The 21,003-nt window shown below is 44.0% G+C and overlaps 1 protein-coding gene across 1 annotated transcript in view; it reads left to right on the plus strand.

Annotated features, from left to right (window-relative positions):
• The first annotated feature begins 3,743 nt into the window (after positions 1 to 3,743).
• SLC9A2 (solute carrier family 9 member A2) overlaps positions 3,744 to 21,003 on the plus strand; it is a 91,286-nt gene continuing 74,026 nt past the window's right edge. Inside the window, exon 1 of the mRNA XM_019969840.2 lies at positions 3,744 to 4,154. Coding sequence (XP_019825399.2) covers positions 3,872 to 4,154 — 283 coding nt within the window. The 5' untranslated portion in view covers positions 3,744 to 3,871. The remainder of the gene's footprint in view (positions 4,155 to 21,003) is intronic.

Genomic DNA, 21,003 nt, shown 5'->3' on the forward strand with positions numbered 1-21,003 from the left:
CACCCCTCTAGGTCATCACAGAGTGCCAGGCTGGGCTCCCTGTGTTACACACCTTACACAACTACTTCCTACTAGCTGTCTATTTCACACATGGTAGTGCGTGTCTCAGTGCTACTCTCTCCAGGTAAGGGGCTTCCCTGGTGGTGCAGTTGGGAAAGAATGGGCCTGCCAATGCAGGAGAAGTGGGTTTAATCCCTGGGTTGGGAAGATCTCCTGGAAAAGGAAATGGCAGCCCACTCCAGTATTCTTGCCTGGAGAATTCCATGGACAAAGGAGCCTGGTGGGCTGCAGTCCATGGGGTCACAAAGAGTAGGACATGACTGGGCAACTAACACATAACAACATAACAATTATCTGGAGACCGCATGCATGCGTGCTCAGTTGCTCAGTCGGGTCCAACTCTTTGTGACCCCATGGACTATAGCTGGCCAGGCTCCTCTGTCCATGGAATTCTCCAGGCAAGAATACTGGAGTGGGTTGCCATTTCCTTCTCCAGGTAATTATTATGTATGAAATTATTTAGAAATCACATCATGTGATTGGATTTTCACATTTGGGTAGAAAAGAGAAAAGGAGATGTGAGTCCCCAAAATATGAACCAGGATCATTGGAAGGAAACATTTCACGTGGAGCTATTCACATCCAACCTGAAACTGATCCAACCATGAGAAAGTTCTGCAGCCCATGTCCCCAAGGCTGGAGGACAGTCATTCCAGGTCAGACCACTTTTATTCACCCAGCACATACTCAGTGGGTACTTACTATGCTCCAGGCATTGTGTCAGGGACTAAGAATAAAAAAGTGAACCAAACAGGTCATCCTTACCTTCATGGAGCTTTCTGTCTAGTTGGAGAGAAGGAAAATGACGAAGTGCTAAGACAGAAAGGTAGGGGGAGAATCAGAGGGCACAAAAGGGCCCTAATTAGTTCAGAAATGCAGGTGCCAGGTAATTGTTCCTTGATCCAGTTACCTTTGAGCTGAGACCCTAGCAGGAAAGTGTAGGGCAGAGGGCAGAAAGTTTCCTCTGCACAGGGACTGGTGTGCAAAGGCCTTGAAGAGAGGGCGATCCTAGAACATTGATCAGAGTTCATAGAGCATTGAGGGTGGGGCCCGGAAATGAAGTAGTAAGAGGAAAGGGCAAAGGTCAGATTAGGTGGGTCACTGCAGAGTTTCTGTCTTTCCGAAGGTACTGAGGAGCCACTCAGGGATTTTTAACTTGGCAGAGACTTCATTCCTCCCATGGGTACAGTAATAGGTGATGTTTTTATCACTTTTAGGGGCTGAGTTCCTAGTCAGGGGGCCCTTCAGAGAAATGGCTCAGCCAAGCCCTTGTCAGCAAAGGGGTGTAATTTAACCCTTTCTTGTTTGAGAGATGGCAAGAGTGTTTACAGTCAAGACATTCATCTTCCGTGGATAAGAATAAATAAAAGAGCATTTTTCCAAATGTAAGAAAAAGTTGATAACCTTCAACTACAGTGTTGTGTTAGTCGCTCAGTCATGTCCAACTCTTTGTGCTTCTGTGGACTGAAGCTTTCCCCTCCCACCCCACTCCACCCCCCACCCCCACCCCCGGCTCCTCTGTCTATGGGATTCTCCAGGCAAGAATACTGGAATAGATTGCCATTTCCTCCTCCAGGGAATCTTCCTGACTCGGGGATCAAACCTGGAGTTTGAAGTCATTACAGCTCCCATGGGCAGGAAGGTCCCAGAATCGTAGATCTGACCTTCATCATCCTGGTTCTGGGGTGACATTATCCTTAAATAGATTACGTGAGTCAGACTCCTAGAAATTACTGTCAGAATGTGCCTTTGGCCTACCATTATTTCACTCAATGTGTAGAACTGGCCTGATTCGCTTACTGGAAATAATACTTTATTCTGCTACAGCTTTCGGGGATATTTCCTAAATGAATCTCCACTATTCTATTTGAAAGCCCCTAAGGAAGTAACCTACTCTTTGGGGAGCAACTAGTCACAGGGTGGAAGGTGGGATGGAACCAGTGTTACCTGAACAGGCCTGGGCTGGAATTCCTTTCAGACCCCTGCTTGAGTAAGTCTTTTTACTTGTTTGCTTTTACCTTCCTTCATCCTAATTCTTCACATAAAATGGGTACAATGGGTATAGCATGTCTTTGGTTTTCAGGGTGATTAACAACAACACACAAAAAATACCTTGCATTGAGCTTCCCATGTGGAGATACACTTTTGCTTTTTTAAAAGCAGTTATTTGCTGCTCCTTCCCTTAGAAGGAAATGCTAAGTTCACATTTTAACACAAATTTCCAGCAGATTTCCAGACAATTTCCAATAGAGAGGGGGAGGCAGATTTCTGGATGGCTCAATTATTATTATTATTTTTTACAGAGGATAGACCATCCTTAAATTCTACTCTGTTGCACTTTTTAAACAGATATGTTCTGTCAAGTATTAAGGGAAGTGTTCTGTGCCCTCTGCTAGAATCCTCCCATTTTTCTCCTGGACTTGTTTCTCCTCATTTCTTCCAAGGTCTGAAAACGGCTGTTCAGGTCAAGAAATTTTTTTTTTCCCTTGTCCCTTTTGCTGACATTTCAGATTCCCTATGTTAGAACTTTGAAAGTAAAATTTGCCTCGAATGTTGAACTTCAGGGCGTTTAACAGCAGGAGCCATGTCTGGACGCATTAACAAAATGAGAAAAGATTTTGGTTTCCTAACGAAGGCAAAACGGTTTCAGGTACTGAAGTGACCACTTGTCTGCTTTCAGGGAGCCTTCAGTTCCTGGTGACAAAGATGCTGCGACAGCGGATGGCAGGCAGCAAGGTCAAGGCCGACTCCCGCGAGGCCGCTGCGCTCACTCCGAATCTCAGAACCAGGACGACCGGGTGAGCGGGCAGACGGGGCTCCTTCCGATCCAGAAGGGGAACCGCACTTCCTCGCCTCCGCTCTCCAGACCACAGCCTGTCCTGTAATTAGCGGAGCGGGTTCATCTGAGCTCTGCAAATCACCGGCTTTCCACGAAATAATGATGGTTCTGCTGCTCCGGGACGTGAACACCTCGAAGCCTGAAATCAGAGATGTTTTCCTTTTTTGTGACGGGGGCGGGAAGAATAGTGGAACCGACAGGGGTCCGGCGATTGACAGCCGTGCTCGGTGGTAAAGAAAAGCCGAGGCTCGGGTGGGAGCGCGGGAACACGGCGCCCCGAGACAGAGACAGAGAGTGCCCCAGGCACGACCTGGCGAAGTATAGGAAGAGGGACCCCAGGAGACTTTTCTAGACCTTCCGCGCCGGGGGCGCGCCCCGGGTCTCCCCCGCGCGCCGCGTGGGTGCGCCGGCCCCTTCCCTGGATGGATGCCCGACGCGGCCTCCGGGGCGGGGACAGCTCCGGTCACCTCGCGCCCGGCGCGGCCCGTGCGCCCAGAGCTCCCCGGCTCCGGGGCTGGCCGGTCTCGCCGCGCGGCGTGGGCCCCAGGCGAGCGCGGCCGCCGCCCCCGCGGCTCCGGGCCCCGCTTCGCCGGCGGGTTCGGCAGGTGCGTCGCGCGCCCGCCCCGGGCCGGTCCTCCCGCCCAGCGGCGGCGGGCGCCGCGCCCGCCCCGCCCCGCCCCCGCCCGCGGGCCGCCCGGGGCCGGGCCTGCAGCCGCGGCGGGCGGCGGACGGGACATGGGCCGGCGGCCGGCGGCGGCGGGCGGCTGAGGGCGCCGAGGGTCCGCGCTGTGGCCTCGAGTGTCCCGTGCGCGCCCGCCAGGCGCTGCGCCTGCTCGCAGCAGGGACCGGGCCGGTGCGTCGCAGACTCCCGGCCCCGTGGCGGCGGCGGGCAGCGCTGCCGGCTCAGGGGCGATGCGCTGAGCGCACGAAGGGCCGACCGCTTGGGCTACAGTGGCGCGGGGAGCAGCGCCCATGGAGCCGGCGGGCCCTGGGCTGAGAGGGCAGGCCCCACTGCTGCTGCTGCTGCTGCTCCTGCAGGCGGCGGGGCCGGCGGGCGCCCGAGCCGAGACCCTGCTGGACGCGCCGCGGGCCCGGGGCACGAGCTCCATTCCGCCCAGCCCCGCCAGCGTGGTGGCTCCGGGCACGACGCCGTTCGAGGAGAGCCGATTGCCAGTGTTCACCCTGGACTACCCCCACGTGCAGATCCCCTTCGAGATCACCCTGTGGATCCTGCTGGCCTCCCTGGCCAAGATCGGTGAGCGCGCCGGACCCGCGGGGGTGGGGCAGGGGCCGCGGCGAATTGACCTCTGGGTCGTGGCCGCCTCCCCGGGACCCGGGCAGGGGCGACAGAGCAGCTTCATCTCGCCGAAAGGGACCTTCCCTCCCCGGGGGAGGGGTGTGGGGGGAGCAGCTTTATGCTTTGGTTCTTGTGGAACTTGGCCTTGAAATAGCCCCGGAGTTGCAACCTGTAACCAACTTAGCGATTCGCTGCTTCCTCTGCCTGGCATGCCGAGTGACAGCCCTCTGGCAAAGTGGAGACCTGTTGATTGCGGGAGGAGGGGAGTGGGCTGAAATTTTGGGTCTCACTTACTGGGAGCAGGGCATCAGTGCTGCTAGAATGGTCGAAGCCCTTGATGCTTGGAGATGGATGCGCCTTGGTAGCCACGCAGACCCTGGCCCGCACCTGACTGCTGCGGTGTCTGGAAAAGGGGATCAGGGGCACCTGAGTGCCTGCAGCACGACAGAGTGTCTGGGAAAGGGGCCCTGTGCCTTCCCTCCTCTGGGCCAAGGCTGGAGAGTGACAGCTCTCCAGGAAGCATTTTCTTGGTGACTAAGGCCAGTGAAGCCAGTTGCATGTTTAAAAAAACCCAAGTTTCAAAAACTACCTTAAACTCTCATTTGGAAATATATCTCCAAATCTGTTTTCTCACCTTTTTTTTTTAAATTTAAAAAATTAAAAATTTTTTTATTGTATTGGAGTATAGCTGATTAACAATGTTGTGATAATTTCAGGTGGACAGCGGAGGGACTCAGGCGTACATATGCTTGTATCCATTCTCCTCCAAACTCCCCTCCCATCCAAGCTGCCACATGACATTGAACAGAGTTCCCTATGCTATACAGTAGGACTTTGTTGGCTTATTCATTCATCTTCATTTATTTTCACCCCACTTAAATTTTATTATGCTTGTGGTGCTTTATATTATTTTTACTTTATATGTATATACTTTTTAATCTTAGAATATAGCAGTTACTGGTGTAATGATTCCAAAAAGTTGTTAGGTGGACAGAATTTATGCATTATTGCATATGTTTTATACATTTGCCCCTTGAAAAGACCCATGCTCTAAGGTCTACATAAAGGATAAAAAGACACATTGCTGGCATCCTCACACCTGAAGATTGGGGGGAGGGGATGGCATACAGCCCAGTGATCATAATCCATAAAAATGCTAGATGGAGTAAGACATTCAGAAAAGATAATATGCAGTGTAGAGAGAAGAGAATCACTTCCTCATGCTGGACAAACATTTCAACTAGGTTTTCAGGGATGACTAGAAGACGGTCCATGGCAGATGAAAGGGAACAACATTCCAGAGAGGAATAAACAAAGACATAAATTGAGAGGGAAGCGCAAAACAAGTTTGTAGATGGTGCAAGTTGCAGGGAAGAAGCCGAATCTTGGATGTTAGATTACATTAACCAGATTCTGTTAACGGTGCCCAAAGAAGACTTTACAGCCTGTAATTGCCCGGTTTTAACATTAAAACTGGTTGAATGTTTTAATTTCCCTTGGGAAATGGAATAAGGGGGAAAGGATTTCTCCATGTATTAAGCAGATGTGCACATTTGCATAAAAGTGTTGCCTGTCCTTGTAAATGCAGGTGCTCGTCTCCTTATATGGTCCTCAGGGCAACCCTGCCAGGTAGGAAGGGCAGATAGTATATACCTGCTTGGTGGAGGTGGAAAATAAAACTCAGACAGTTTGCACAGACACACAAAGCGGAGAGCCAAGTGTTCTCTGTTCTCTTTTTCTCTGTCTGAATCTTTGTCCCTGGCGTAGTGCTTCCTTTCTGTTTCTATGACTGCTTCTCTGTTGCCATTTTTATTCAACTGTGGCTCTTCCTTCTGTTCCTCACTCTTGATTATCTTCATCTGATCACTCACTCTAATAACAGCCGCTAGTAGGCACTTAAGTTCATTATCTCTAATTTTAACAATCATCCGGGGCAGAAATGATGACCGCATATCATATGCAAGGCAATTGAGAGATGGAGATGTTACCTTGCTGCCAGATGGTGAGCCAGAATTTCACCCAGCTCTGCTCAATGTCTCATCTTCCTGCCTACCCTGGAGGCTTGTTTGGTGTCAGGGTTAAATGAGAAGAGATGTGTGTAACCTTCATAGGACAGCTGGGCATGCAGTGAGTACTGAGTATTGTCACCATCAGAAGTGGTGGAAGAGAAGCAGAAATCACTCTTGACAGTTTTCTGGCACTATGGTTCCTTTTCCTCTGGACTGGGCCGCCTCTCCCCTTTTTCTGCTTCTGTCTTAGGCTCCGCCTTTTCCAAGTGTTCTTATCTCAGGTTGCCTTTTAACACTTGCTTTGTTTTTCTGTCATGATCTATCTATCTTATTTGACCTTATCATGTTAATTGTACAGTGTTTTATTAAAAGGCATTGTTGCTTGTGTGAGCTCATGGATGTATTTATCTTCCCATTGGCAGTTTTCTCATCCAGATGTGTTTATATTCCCTGGCACTTTGCTGTTCTGCCCATCTCTCTGCCTCCTCCAAATTTGGAGCTTCCTCTTTCCTTTCTGCATGTGATGCGGCATCCAGATGGAAACAGATGATGTTCATGTCTCTTGGCCAGAAGGGTCTGAGTGGAGTAGAGATGGTGGGTTGAGGGTGTGGTTCTCAGAGAAATAAGGATAAGCTAGTGCTGTGCTTAGTTGTTCAGTTGTTTCTGACTCTGTGACCCCATGGACTGTAGCCCGCCAGGCTCCTCTGTCCATGGGGAATCTCCAGGCAAGAATCTGGAGTGCGTTGCCATGGCCTCCTCCAGGGGACCTTCCCAACCCAGGGATCGAACCCAGGTCTCCCGCATTGCAGGTGGATTCTTTACCATCTGAGCCACCAGAGAAGCCCAAGAATACTGGAGTGGGTAGCCTGTCCCTTCTCCAGGGGATCTTCCCAATCCTGGAATCAAACCAGAGTCTTCTGCATTTCTGGCAGATTCTTTACCAGCTGAGCCACAAGCTAGTGCTTGGGGTCTTTTCTAGGTTCTTCCAGTATATAGTCCAGCCCTGTCCATCTGCTGTAGCTCTGTTCCTAGAAGACCTATAAAATGCCCGGGGATCCGCCCCCCTGTCCCCAAGGCCCTAAACTTTCTTTTTGGCTTTAGGGAAGACTGTGCAGGTACCTAAGACATTTTTACAGCCCATTAAACAGTAGTCTGGTCAATCAGATTCTACTTGAACTTTTGCACTGGAAAGACTGAAGCGACTTAGCATGTACACTCTGGAAAGACTATTACTTTGGCAGGACTTGTATGATGTGATTAACTCATATTTGGGTGGGGTGATGAATTGAGCAGTCAGTGCAGGGAGATGTGAGGCTATGGGGGAATGGGAGTGTTAACTCATGCAAAATGTCGCGGTTTGCATTTGGGGCAGTTTTTTTAGTGTGTACCTAGCGTACCTGAGCTTACCTGCCCCAGAGAACATGGAGGAACATTGCTAGTGATTAAGCTGAATGTGGATCACAGGTTGCCCCCACGGAGGCACCTAATAGCATTTGTAGGAGGTTGAAATCATTTCCAGTGGTGAATTCAGAATCATTTTCTAGATTGCTGTCTACTGTAACCTTAGAAATACTTCAATCAGAAGTGAGAAAATGCATTTTTAGTAGTGTTGAATGATCCAGCTTTATGCTTTCAAACTGTGTTGGAGAAGACTCTTGAGAGTCCCTTGGACTGCAAGGAGATCAAGTCAGTCAAGCCTAAAGGAAATCAACCTTGAATAATCATTAGAAGGACTGATGCTGAAGCCAAAACTCTAATACTTTGGCCACCTGATACGAAGAGTCAGCTCATTGGAAAAGACTCTGATGCTGGGAAAAATTGAAGGCAAAATAATGGGGAGACAGAGAATGAGATGGTTGGATTGCATCACTGACTCAATGGACATAAGTTTAAACAAACTCTGGGAGATAGTGATGGATAGGGAGGCCTGGTCCATGGGGTTGCAAAGAGTCTTACACAACTTAGCAACTGAACAACAACTTGATTATCAGGGACAGTCCACTTTCCTGTGACTTGATCAAAAAGAAAGTTCTGTAGTTGAAAAGTTTCCTAAATTGATGATGATGATGATGTGTATGTGTGTGTGTGAAGTGGGTTAAGTAAATAAAAGAATGCAGCAGATTCGCTCCACCTTTGAAAAGTTGTGTTTTGTTTTGTTTTTGGGAAGAAAGATCTCCCGAAATTTTTTTCACTTACATCCTTGTGCATTTGAACTCTAATTGTTCTTTCACTTTGGATGTTTATATTTTGAGTGACTTGATTTTTTTTAAACAGTTATAACTGCTCAGTTTGCCTGGTAAATCCTGGACACAGGGATGGAGTTCTACAGCCTGGAATAATAGGTAGCCAGAGGATGAAGAAAGGAAAAATTTCCTAGTGTGTTCTAAGATTGTTTGTTGCTTATTTAGTCATTGTCATGTCCGACTCTTTTATGACCCTGTGGACTGTAGCCTGCCAGGCTCCTCTGTCCATGGGATTTTCCAGGCAAGAATACTGGAGTGGGTTGCCATTTCTCTCTCCAGGGCACCTTCCTGACTGAGGGATCAAACCCATGACTCCTGTATTGGCAAGTGGATTCTCTACCACTGAGCCACCTGGGAAACCTGTTCATTCTAAGCTTGTCTCCTCTGAATTCCTTGCCCAAGAAGTGGGTTAGTGGATTTGTCCTAGACTGGGTGAACTTGGGCATACATTCTAACTCTGTTCAGGGTCCTGGGACAAAGCAGTGTGTCCCCTGCTGTTTAGAGCAGCACAGCTGCCTTGTTTGTCTCAGTGGATCTCCAGACACTCTGTCAACTCTTGCAGTCATGAGAAGCTGGCCTGTTTGCCTTTTCCAGGTGTCATCTCTCACCTTTGCCCTTGAACTTGGGTTAGCATGCACAATTTTTGTCTTCTCTTCATCCTGTTGTCTTGAAATGATATAACTTGGATTGTTATTTGAGGGGGAAGACAAAGCAGTTTGGTGCATGAATGTTTCTCCTCTGGGCTCCAGGCAGTTCTGAATTTAAATATGAAACCAGAGAGTTTCTTTAGTTAATATCCACCTGATTACTGAGATCTTGATCTCTGGAAAAACCCATCCTTGCCTTTGATCTGTTTCTCTTTGTTACATTTGGTTTTCCTGAAGCGTATTCACCAACTGGTTGGTCAGTGGATGAGGCTCATGCCTTTCATTTATTATTTGAACTACGTCTCACTTTGAACACACCTGTAAAGCCAGGTGCTCCTGATGACATGTGTTTGTTCCTGATAAAGCTCAAAGAAGAGGTCTAATTTCTTACTTTCTCAAAGCCACCGTCTCTTCCTATTGGGCCGACCATACTTTTCCTGTTTTCTGTCCAAAGGATGACTTCAAGGGTCTTTCTAAAGATCGTTTCACATGTCTTCTAGAATTATCACTGCACTCTACCACAGATATAATTTTGTACTTTTTAAGATAACAGCAGGTGATTTCCTACCAAAAATGTTGGTCTTTGGGTCAACTTTAAAAATGAGAATAATATTTATCATTAATGAGATGCTTTGTCTTTTACAGAATTCTTTTGCATAGCTTGAAGTCCTAAAGAGGTATACAGAAAACCTTTTGTATAAACTTATTTGTACTTTGTAGGCTTGGAAAAGCTTACCTGTAAACCAGGTGAATTGGTTGGTTTGTGTATGGGTATATTTTCACTAATGATTCAATTGCTTTAAAGTTTGTTGTTCTGTTGGCTTGTCTATGTCCTCTTAGGTCAGTTTTGTTGTTTTTATTGTTCTAGAAAGTCATTATTTCATTTGCATTTTTAAATTTATGGGAAGAAATCTATTTTTCATGATTTTAAAAATCTTCACTTTATTTGTATTTAAGTTCTACTTTATTTTTCCTAACATTGTTATTTTTATCTTTCTTTACTTTGATCAAAATTCATAGAAGTTTATTTATTTTATTCTTTTCCAAAGAATTGCATTCTGGTTGGCTTCTAATTTATAAATTTCTGCTCTCTATTATTTAGTTACTTCTACTTTATTAGGGTGTATTTTGTCATTATTTAAAAAATTACTGAATTGAAAGTTTACCTCATTAATTATTGAAGTTACTTGTTTTCCAGTATGTTGACTCCAAACTTATAAGGATTATTAATCGCTGAAAAAACAGTTACAATTGAAAACATAATTAGCATTACTTTCAATATTTTCAGTGATGAATACTTTTATGAACTGACAAGCTCCACAATTGGCATGGCTATATGACATTAGTCTTATTAAAGTGGACAAAGATATTTAAATAGTTTAGTTGTTATAACTCCTACTGAGCCATTTTCTTGTCATCATCTTGTCCAAAATATGGCTATTTATTTATTCTCATTAAATTCACAGCTGTGGAAAACTGACACTTGAGACTATGTTATAAACAAAACATTTATGACACTCTATTTTGGAGATTAATCCTTTGTTGATTGCTCTGTTTGAAAGGACATATACACCCCAATGTTCATTGTGGCACTTTTTCAATAGCTAGGACATGGGAGCAACCTAAATGTCCATCAACAGAGTAATGGATAAAGAAAATATGGCACATATGCACAATGGAATATTACTCAGCCATAAAAGAACCATTTGCAGCAACATGGGTGGGCCTAGAGATTATTATACTGAGTGAAGTAAGTCAGACACAGAAAGACAAATATCATATGATATTGTTTATATGCAGAATCTAAAAAAATGGTAACTAATGAACTTATTTTCAAAACAAGAGTCACAGATGTAGAAAACAAACTTATGGTTACCAGGGGATATGGTGAGTTCAGTTCAGTCACTCAGTCATGTCTGACTCTTTGCGACCCCATGGACTGCAGCATGCCAGGCCTCCCTGTCCATCACCAACTCCCAGAGTTTACTCAAACTTGTGTCCATTGAGTCGGTGATGCCATCCAACCATCTCATCCTCTGTCGTCCCCTTCTCCTCTCGCCTTCAATCCTTCCCAGCATCAGGGTCTTTTCAAATGAGTCAGCTCTTCGCATCAGGTGGACAAAATATTGGAGTTTCAGCTTCAACATCAGGACTGATTTCCTTTAGAATGGACTGGTTGGATCTCCTTGCAGTCCAAGGGGCTCTCAAGAGTCTTCTCCAACACCACAGTTCCAAAGCATCAATTCTTTGGCGCTCAGCTTTCTCTATAGTCCAATTCTCACATTCATACATGACTACTGGAAAAACCATAGCCTTGACTAGGGTGAACAGGGATAAAATTGGGAATTGGGGATTGACATATACACACTGTGCTGTGCTGAGTCACTCAGTCGTGTCTGACTCCCTGCGACCCCACAGAGCCCACCAGGCTCCTCTGTCCATGGGGATTCTCCAGGTAAGAATACTGGAGTGGGTTGCCATGCCCTCCTCCAGGGAATGTTCTTAACCCAGGGATCGAACCCAGGTTTCCCACTTTGCAGGTGGATTCTTTACTGTCTGAGCCACCAGGGAAGCCCAAGAATACTGAAGTGGGTGGTCTGTCTCTTCTGTAGGGGATCTACCTGATCCAGGAATCAAACCAGGGTCTCCTGCATTTCAGGTGGCTTCTTTACCAGCTGAGCTACCCGGGAAGCCCAACATATACACACTACTATGTATAAAATAGATAACTAATAAGAACCTGCTGTATAGCACAGGGAACTCTATTCAGTACTCTCTAATGGCCTGTATGGGGAAAAATCTTAAAAAAAAAGTGGAGACATATATATATATATGATTCACTTTGCTGTACACGTGAAACTAACACAACATTTTAAATCAATGATACTCCAATAAAAACTTTTTAAAAATAAAATAAAAATAAAAAGTATTCATGGTACTCTAAATTTATGTAAATTTATCTATTGCAAGTTATAGCAATAAAGAAAATGGTAAAGACTAAAGAATTCGGGGAGATGATGCAAATGAAATTGCACTTTCCTAATAATTGGTGTGAAATCATTACTGCTTTTAACTTGCAAACCATCTGTATTCTGAGGAGAACTTAACACCGTACATTAGTGGTAAAGCTGGAAACATGACTGTTGATGATGCATCAGGACCTGTAAAATACAGTTTGGTCTTTATGAAGTCAAATAAATGCCTCCTGAGATGAAATAGGAATATTAAATGAAACTCTTCTTAAAGATGAATTCTCATGATCCAAATGTTTATAATTTAGAGGAATGGTAATATACGTATTTAAGGCTAGAAATATATCCTTCTGATCCTGTTTCAGTTGCTTTGCATGGTTTTGACGTATAGAGTTTTTACTTTAGCTCAATTCTCAGTGTTTTACATTTTCCTTGTGATTTTTTTATTGTAGCTCAATAAGTATTTAGGATTGTAGTTTGAGTTATAGTAATAAACATTTTGAGATGTATGGTTATTTTTAAATTTTTATTCATAGTTTAGTCCATTTTGGTTATATAGACCTGGTTGTTTTTTTATATTGATTGAGACATCTTCTGTGGCCTAATGGGGCTTCCCAGCTGGGTGAGCGGTAAAGAATTTGCCTGCCAATGCAGGAGACGCAAGAGACTTGTGTTCGATCCCTGGGTTGGGGATATCTTCTGGAATAGGAAATGGCAACCCATTCCAGTATTCTTGCCTGGAAGATTCCATGGACAGAGGAGCCTGGCAGGCTACAGTCCCTGGGGTTGCAAAGGGTCAGATACAACTGAGTGCACGCACATACACACACACACACACACACACACACACACACACTCTGACTTAATAGGTGGTCATTTAAAACTACATTTCAAGCTTTGATTGAAAAAGATTGTGTGTTCTTTATTCCATGCAGGCACTTGTACACATATACCGGCACACATATGTGCATACATGCAGAGGACTAGATGAAATTTCAAATTATGGAGTGCAGATATGAAATAGCATTACCAATTTTTTTGGGTTATTTTATCTATTAGTTTCTGGGGGTACATTAAAACCACTCTCTAAGACTGTGATGTCAATTGCTGTTTGTAAGTTTGTTATTTTTTGCTTTAATATTTTAATGCTTTGTTATTAAGTATCTACTAGCTCAATATTGTTAAAATCTTCTGAGTAAATCCTTCCTTTACTTATTAGGTTACTCATTAATGTCCCTATTTTAAACATTTTTCTTGTGGCTCAAAGTCTGTTTTTTCTTATATCCCTATTGCTATTCAAAATAAACTTCATTTTGCACATGTATTTTTTTCTGTATCTATGTTTTCCACACCTATATTTTCCAGACATGTTTTTTCCCTAACCATAATTATCATATCAAATCAACTGGGTAATTTTCCTTTAGCTGTATCTCGTTAAACCACATGTGAGTAGACTTTCTATCTTTAATTTAAAATTTCAAATATCTGCAGTTTAAGGAGAAGCATAATTATGTATGTTGTGCATAATGATATATTCAGACTTTACCGTCTGTTTACTACACTTTTACCTGGTCTCTTCAGTTCTCTTGTCATATTTTCGCTGAGTCAAGTTTTCCCTTCATTTTTTAATATATTATCATATATTCTCTTTCCATATTTTTTGTGGTTACATTTCAATTTTAATAAGATACCTGAGTAAACAGGACCCAGTCCAGTCTGCCTTGGCTCACATCTCAGGAACATTTTCTTGCATAATTTTGTAGTTGTATGATTTTTTGGTACATAACTGAAATTCTGAGCTCAGTTACCCTTTGGTGAAATGGGGATAGTAAAAGTGCCCATGTCCTAGGCTGTTGTGAGAATTAAGTTTGTTAATATATGTAAAATGTGAAAATTGCATTTGGGATCACAGTAAACATATTATTTTCTGTTTTCTTATTGTTTTGTTGTCTTCATGAATAATATTTATATTAAAAAAATTTTACCTGCTATCTGCCAATTTCAGAATTATATCTTTTTACCTTATAATTTAGACCTGATTTGTAGTTAATTTCCTCCACGACTTAGTTTTTAATTTTTGCAAACAATGTCTACATAGATTTCTAAACATGCTTACCATTTTTTCTTCATTGTTACTTCTTCTGTTTCCTCTTTTTTCCAGATTGTTTTCTTTTTAATGAAATGTGTAATTCAGTGGATACTTTGGGAAGGGAGGCTTCCATTGATAAATTCTGATCTTTGTATGAAAATGTCTTTATTTTGAGTATTCTCTTGAATGATTATATCACAGAGTATCAGTTCAGTTCAGTTCAGTCACTCAGTTGTGTTCGACTCTGCGACCCCATGAATTGCAGCACGCCAGGCCTCCTTGTCCACCACCAACTCCCGGAGTTCACTTAAACTCACGTCCATCGAGTCAGTGATGCCATCCAGCCATTTCATCCTCTGTCATCCCCTTCTCCTCCTGCCCTCAAACCCTCCCAGCATCAGAGTCTTTTCCAATGAGTCAACTCTTCACATGAAGTGGCCAAAATACTGGAGTTTCAACTTTAGCATCAGTCCTTCCAAAGAACACCCAAGACTGATCTCCTTTAGAATAGACTGGTTGGATCTCTTTGCAGTCCAAGGGACTCTCAAGAGTCTTCTCCAACACCACAGTTCCAAAACATCAATTCTTCGGTGCTCAGCTTTCTTCACAGTCCAACTCTCAAATCCATGCATGACTACTGGAAAAATTATAGCCTTGAATAGATAGATCTTTGTTGGCAAAGTAATGTCTCTGCTTTTGAATATGCTATCTAGGTTGGTCATAACTTTCCTTCCAAGGAATAAGCATCTTTTAATTTCATGGCTGCAATCACCATCTGCAGTGATTTTGGAGCCCAAAAAAATAAAGTCTGACACCATTTCCACTGTTTCCCCATCTATTTCCCGTGAAGTGATGGGACCGGATGCCATGATCTTAGTTTTCTGAATGTTGAGCTTTAAGCCAACTTTTTCACTCTCCTCTTTCACTTTCATCAAGAGGCTTTTTAGTTCCTCTTCACTTTCTGCCATAAGGGTGGTGTCATCTGCATATCTGAGGTTATCGATATTTTTCCCAGCAATCTTGATACCAGCTTGTGCTTTATAGGAGCTGAAATGATAGCCATTTATCATCTGCTGCTACTGATTAGTCACACAGTTTTGTCAGACTCTGTGACCCCATGGACTGTAGCTCACCAGGCTCCTCTGTCCATGGAATTCTCCAGGCAAGAATGCTGGAGTGGGTTGCCACTGCCTTCTCCAGGGGATCATCCCAACCCAGGGATTGAACCCGCGTCCGCTGTGTCTCCTACATTGCAGGCGGATTCTTTACCTGGTGAGCCATCGGGGAAGCCTTATCATCTGGAAGTATTATTTCATTACTTTCTGTTCTCTTTGGTTGTGAAGGAGAATTTCATTGTCACTCTCATCGCACTTTGAGTTAACCTGACTTTTCTCTTGACCTGTAGTTACCATACTTGAAGAGAAGTAGCTCAGCAGTTGAAGATGTGTTGGACCTACTTTTGGAAAAGACGTCTCCCAGTCAGAGATTGTTGTTGTTGCTTTTCTTTTCCAGTAGCCCAATTGTTTCTGAGTCTTTGCAACCCCATGGACCACAGGACACCAGGCCTCCCTGTCTCTCAACAACTCCCGAAGGTTGCCTAAGTTCATGTCCATTGCATCCGTGATGCCATCCAGCCATCTCATCCTCTAAAGCCCTCTACTCCTTCTGCCCTCAATCTTTCCCATCATCAGGGACTTTTCCAATGAGTTGTCTGTTTGCATCAGATAACCAAAATACTGGAGCTTCAACTTTAGCATCAGTCCTTCCAACAAGTCTTCAGGGTTGATTTCCCTTAAGATTGATGGGTTTGATCTCCTTGCTCTCCAGGGAAATTCCAGGAGTCTTCTCCATCACCACAGTTTGAAGGCATCAGTTCTTTGGCGATCTGCCTTCTTTATGGTCCAGCTGTCACACCCGTATGTGACCACTGGAAAGACTATAGCCTTGACTATAAGGACCTTTGTTGGCAGAGTAACGTCAGAGGTAGAAAGACAGTATTCAGTTGCAGTTCTGCCATTAATATTGTCTTGTGATCCTGGCAGGTCTTCACCTACTTGGTTCTCGCATTTAAGGATAGAAGTAGGGATCTGTATCTGCTTCTGGCTGTTTAATATTTCCATAGGGATAACGTGAAAGACTCTGTAGGGAAGGAAAATATTCGTAACAAAGATTTTACTTTTTACAGCAAAAGAAAACAAGCCAAGAGAAACATGTGTTCATTATATTAAAGAGCTGTGTGAACATGGGCGTCTTATCCTGCTAAATGAGACATATGCAATTACAGCTTACTCTCTTGCAATTACATCTTTTAAATGTAATGAGTCATAATTGATGTACTTCCTGCAACAGTCCTGCACATTGTTCATCGGTGTCCAAGGGCTTTCTGATCTTGATTTTTATAGATGCATTCCTGTTTGAAGATGTGTGTGTTCTTCTCTCTCCAGTAGTTCCAGGGGAGGGCATGGGAATCCCTCTACAAGCTTTCCTTGTGGTCATGAAAAAATCATATTTTCAAATTTAGTTCAATTTGATTTTTTAATTGGAGTATAGTTGATTTGCAATGTTGTGTTAGTTTTAGGTGTACTGCAGATTGACTCAGTTATATACACACACGTGGGCCTCCCTGGTGGCACCACGATAAGAATCTTCCTGTCAATGCAGGATACTTGGGTTAGATCCCTGGGTCGGGAAGATCCTCTGGAGGAGGAAATGGTAACCCACTCCAGTATCTTTCTTAGAGAATTCCATGGATAGAGGAGCCTGGTGGGCTACAGTCCATGGGGTTGCCAAGGAGTCAGACTGGACTGAGTAACTGAGCATGCACACACACACATATTCTTTTTCAGATTCTTTTCCCTTATAGCTTATTACAAAATATTGAATATAGTTCTCTGTGCTGTACAATTGGTGCAACCACTATCTAGAAAAGTATGAGGATCCTTAGGAAACTAGAGTGACCATGTGCCCCACTGCTGGGCATATATCTGGAGAAAACCATAATTTGAAAATATACATGCACGCCAGTGCTCACTGAAGCACGATTCACAATAGCCAAGGCATGGAAGCAACCTAGACGTCCACTGACAGATGAATGGGTGGAAAGAATGTGGTCCATACACACAATAGAGTACTACTTAGCCATAAAAAAAGAATGAAATAATGCCATCAGCAGCAATGTGGATGAACCTAAAGATGATCATACTAAGTGAAGTAAACCAGACAGAGAAAGATAAATATATGATACTGCTTATGTGTGGAATCTTTAAAATGATACAAATGAACTACTATACAAAACACAGACATAGAAAACAAACTTACGGTTACCAAAGTGGGTGACGGGGGAGAGAGAAATTAGGAGTTTGGGATTAACAGATAACGCACTTCTATATATATTAATAACATAGATAACCAACAAGGACAGAAGTCATATTTTAAAGGTGAATTTCATGTTATTCCTTAGTGTTGGCCTACAGAGGCTCATGTGTCAAGGAAAGAGAAACGAAATTCACAACTGAACTTAGCATTTTGACTGATAATGAAACAGAGTACATACACATACTCGCCCTGCATTGGAAGCACTCTGAGGCCACTTAAAGGGTTTGTGAACCATGGACATTCCTCATTGAGGCCCAGGACCAAGAAGCACCCCTCTGCCGTATTCCTGAGATCCTGCCCCTGCTGATCCTGTGACTCCTGATTCGTGAGCTTATTTCGTGCAATGCGTGGGCTGGGACACCTGAGCTGTGTTACACACCCCAGCATGGCAGTGTCTTCCCCTGTGGCCTAGAGGGTGGAGATGGGAGAGGCTGATAGGCCCTGTATGATGGCCTCTTTCATGGAGTCATAATAGCTCACGATGGAGCCTTTTTTCATGCCAGGAATCTGAGTCAGGTGCTTTACACCCAGTATTCTCTTTAATCCTCACAGTAACTCTTGGAGGCAGGCACCATTACGATCCCCAGTTTCAAAAAGTAGGTGAGGAAACAGGTTTAGAGAGCTTAGGTGTCACAGCTATTACATGGGAGAGGTGGGTTCATGGGGAGTGTACTTGGGCACTCCCCTGTGTCTCGCCCTGGCAGCCTGCCTTCTGTGGAGAAGGCTATGAAGTTTGGAAATCTGCCCATGGTGTCCAGAATGTCTTGACTGGCCTGGTTTCATTCAACCTTAACCTGGACCCAGAGACCTACGCTGAGGTCCTGCTTGAACCTTTTTATCTCATGTGGACTGTCTGAGATTTTCACTGTAAAATTAGACAGTAATGAGGATCACTGGGGGAACCAACTGAAATGATACATGAAAGCAAGTTGTGACTGCAGAGTTAAGGTTAGTGTGACACATGGTGACTCTGCTGAGTTAGCATAGAAAACTACGACAAGGCAGACCCCGTAACCCTAGAATTCCTCAACTTGCATCTAGAATTCCTCGATGTGTGTCTAGAATTCCTCAACGTACGTCTAGACTTCCTGAATCTTGGTCTGGCCTTCTCCACCTCCCTAACTGAATCTTGGTCTGGCCTTCTCCACCTCCTAACTCAGGGATTGTAGAATTTGAACGTGTGTTTGAAGTATGTATGTAGTTTCTCCTGGACTGCAGAGTGAATCAGCTATATGTGTACATTGTTGTTCAGCTGCTAAGTCATGTCCAACTCTTTGTGACCCCATGGACTAGCACACCAGGCTCTCCTCCACCTCCCAGAGTTTGTGCAAAGTCATGTCCATTGAGTTGGTGATGCCATCCAACCATCTCATGATCTGTTACCTGCTTCTCCTTTTGAGATATATGTGTGTGTGTGTGTGTGTGTGTGTGTGTGTGTGTGTGTGTGAGTGTGTGTGTGTACATATAGCCCCTCTAACTCAACATTGTAAAGCAACTATACTCCAATAGAAAAAATTAAAAAAAAAGAATTTCATAAGAGTAGAACATTTCTTTAAATATGTGAAATCTCTGAATAAAAGCTATTTATTAACATGTATTTAACATGTTAGAGATTCATAGGTTAGAGGTTCAACCCATATAACTTGAGCCACCGTGTAAATGTTAATAGGACAAAGTTCTGTTTCAACGGGTTTACAGGAGAAAAGATGTTGAATCTGTTTCACCACTGCACATGCATACATACTTACTAAATCAGACACACGTACACATGTACCTGCACATGTGCACATGTAAACGACACTTCAGGACGTAAGCGTCATGCAGGAAGGGCGTTTACTTACTGACTCCCTGTCTAGAACAATGTCTGGCTCATAGTAGGTACTCAATAAACAATCGTTGTTTAAATAACTAATATTTAGAGATGCTTTTGTTTCTGCTCACTTTAATCACGTGGTCCTGAAGGGAATCATCCGTCCTGAACTGTCCGTGGTTTGTTTGTTGCCCTAGCGCATGTCTTAATTCTGTGCCCTTTCCTTCTCAAATATACTAGTTTGTATGGTGGTTCGCTCAGTCACCCCACTTACAATGCATCTGCTATTATTGCACCAGCTCAGAGTGGTGCCTTAGGCTCTGTTGCCCCAAACCTGAGTGCACCCACTTACTAGCTGTGGATTTAGGGGTGAGTTAATGAACCTCTCTAACTTCAGTTATTTCATCTGTAGATAATGACAGTACAGTAAGTCCCCTGCATACAAACAAGTTCCATTCTGAGAGAGCGTTCATAAGCCCAGTTTGTTCTCTCCAAGAAAGTTAGCCTAGGCACCCAACTAATACAATCGACTATACAGTACTGTACTGCCACAGCTTTATAAATGCTTTTTGCACAAATAATACATAAAAAAACAAACACAAAAAATAAATCATTTTTAATCTTACAGTACAGTACCTTGAAAAGTACCATTGTAACAGCCTGATACCTGGCATCCAGAGGCTGGCATCGAGAGAACAGGCAAGAAGAGTCACTGACTGGAGGAGGTGGGAGATGGTAGAGCTGAAGGATCGTCAGCAACAGGAGACGGAGGGCGAGCTGCAGTTTCACTCATGCCTGACGTTAATGGCACAGCTTCTGGTTCCTTGCTGGGACCATACGTACGTTCACATCTTTGGAAGTTCACAACTTGACAGTTCGTATGTAGGAGACTTACTGTAGCTTCCTGATTGGTTTGTTGAGACAGAGTTTATCCACTTAAGAAAACTTGCTCCCTGAGAGACCTTGAGATGTGGTTGGCCTTTGTATGAGAGCAGACGCCCTGTTTCCTTCTCTGGAGCCTCAGTGTTACGCCATAGAGGTCTCTCTGTCCAGTGGTTCTGTAGCCAGTTGTCAGATTGCCTAGACATTCCTGTCTCCAGGTGCTGGTGTTATGTGTAGGTTTCTCTCTAAATTGTGTGTATTTCAATGTCCAATGTTGCCTATCCTTAAAAAACCATCATGCTGCTTTTGTAAGCTAATTTGCAAGGAAAGAGAAAATTCTTTATTTTATCCCAGGTTCCTGTCTTGAAACCCAACGCCCAGGGTCAGGGGTCAGGTGAGCCCTTCTCTGCATCAGCAGCCTGTCTTCCCTACCCTCCTCCTGACACCCCCTGAGCTTTTGGGTCTACAGTGTCATCAAGGTCCCTAGACAAGTCTGCTCACACACGGGCAGGGGAAACATGTTTTTTCAGCGTATTTTCAAGTCCCTTTCTAAAGGAATACTATTTGTACAAATACAAATAGTATTCCTTTAGAAATCTGGATGGGAAAGAGTTTTAAAACAAAGTGCTACTCAGAGTCATTACTGCAATTTTAAAACCACCCACCGACCCTCTCTCAGCTTCCTAGGTGGTGCTAATGGTAAAGAACCTGCCTGCCAATGCAGGAGATATAAAGAGATGTGAGTTCGATCCCTGGGTTGGGAAGATCCCTTGGAGGAGG

The sequence above is a fragment of the Bos indicus genome, chromosome 11, assembly GCF_029378745.1.
Source record: "Bos indicus isolate NIAB-ARS_2022 breed Sahiwal x Tharparkar chromosome 11, NIAB-ARS_B.indTharparkar_mat_pri_1.0, whole genome shotgun sequence".
Taxonomy (NCBI): Eukaryota; Metazoa; Chordata; class Mammalia; order Artiodactyla; family Bovidae; genus Bos; species Bos indicus.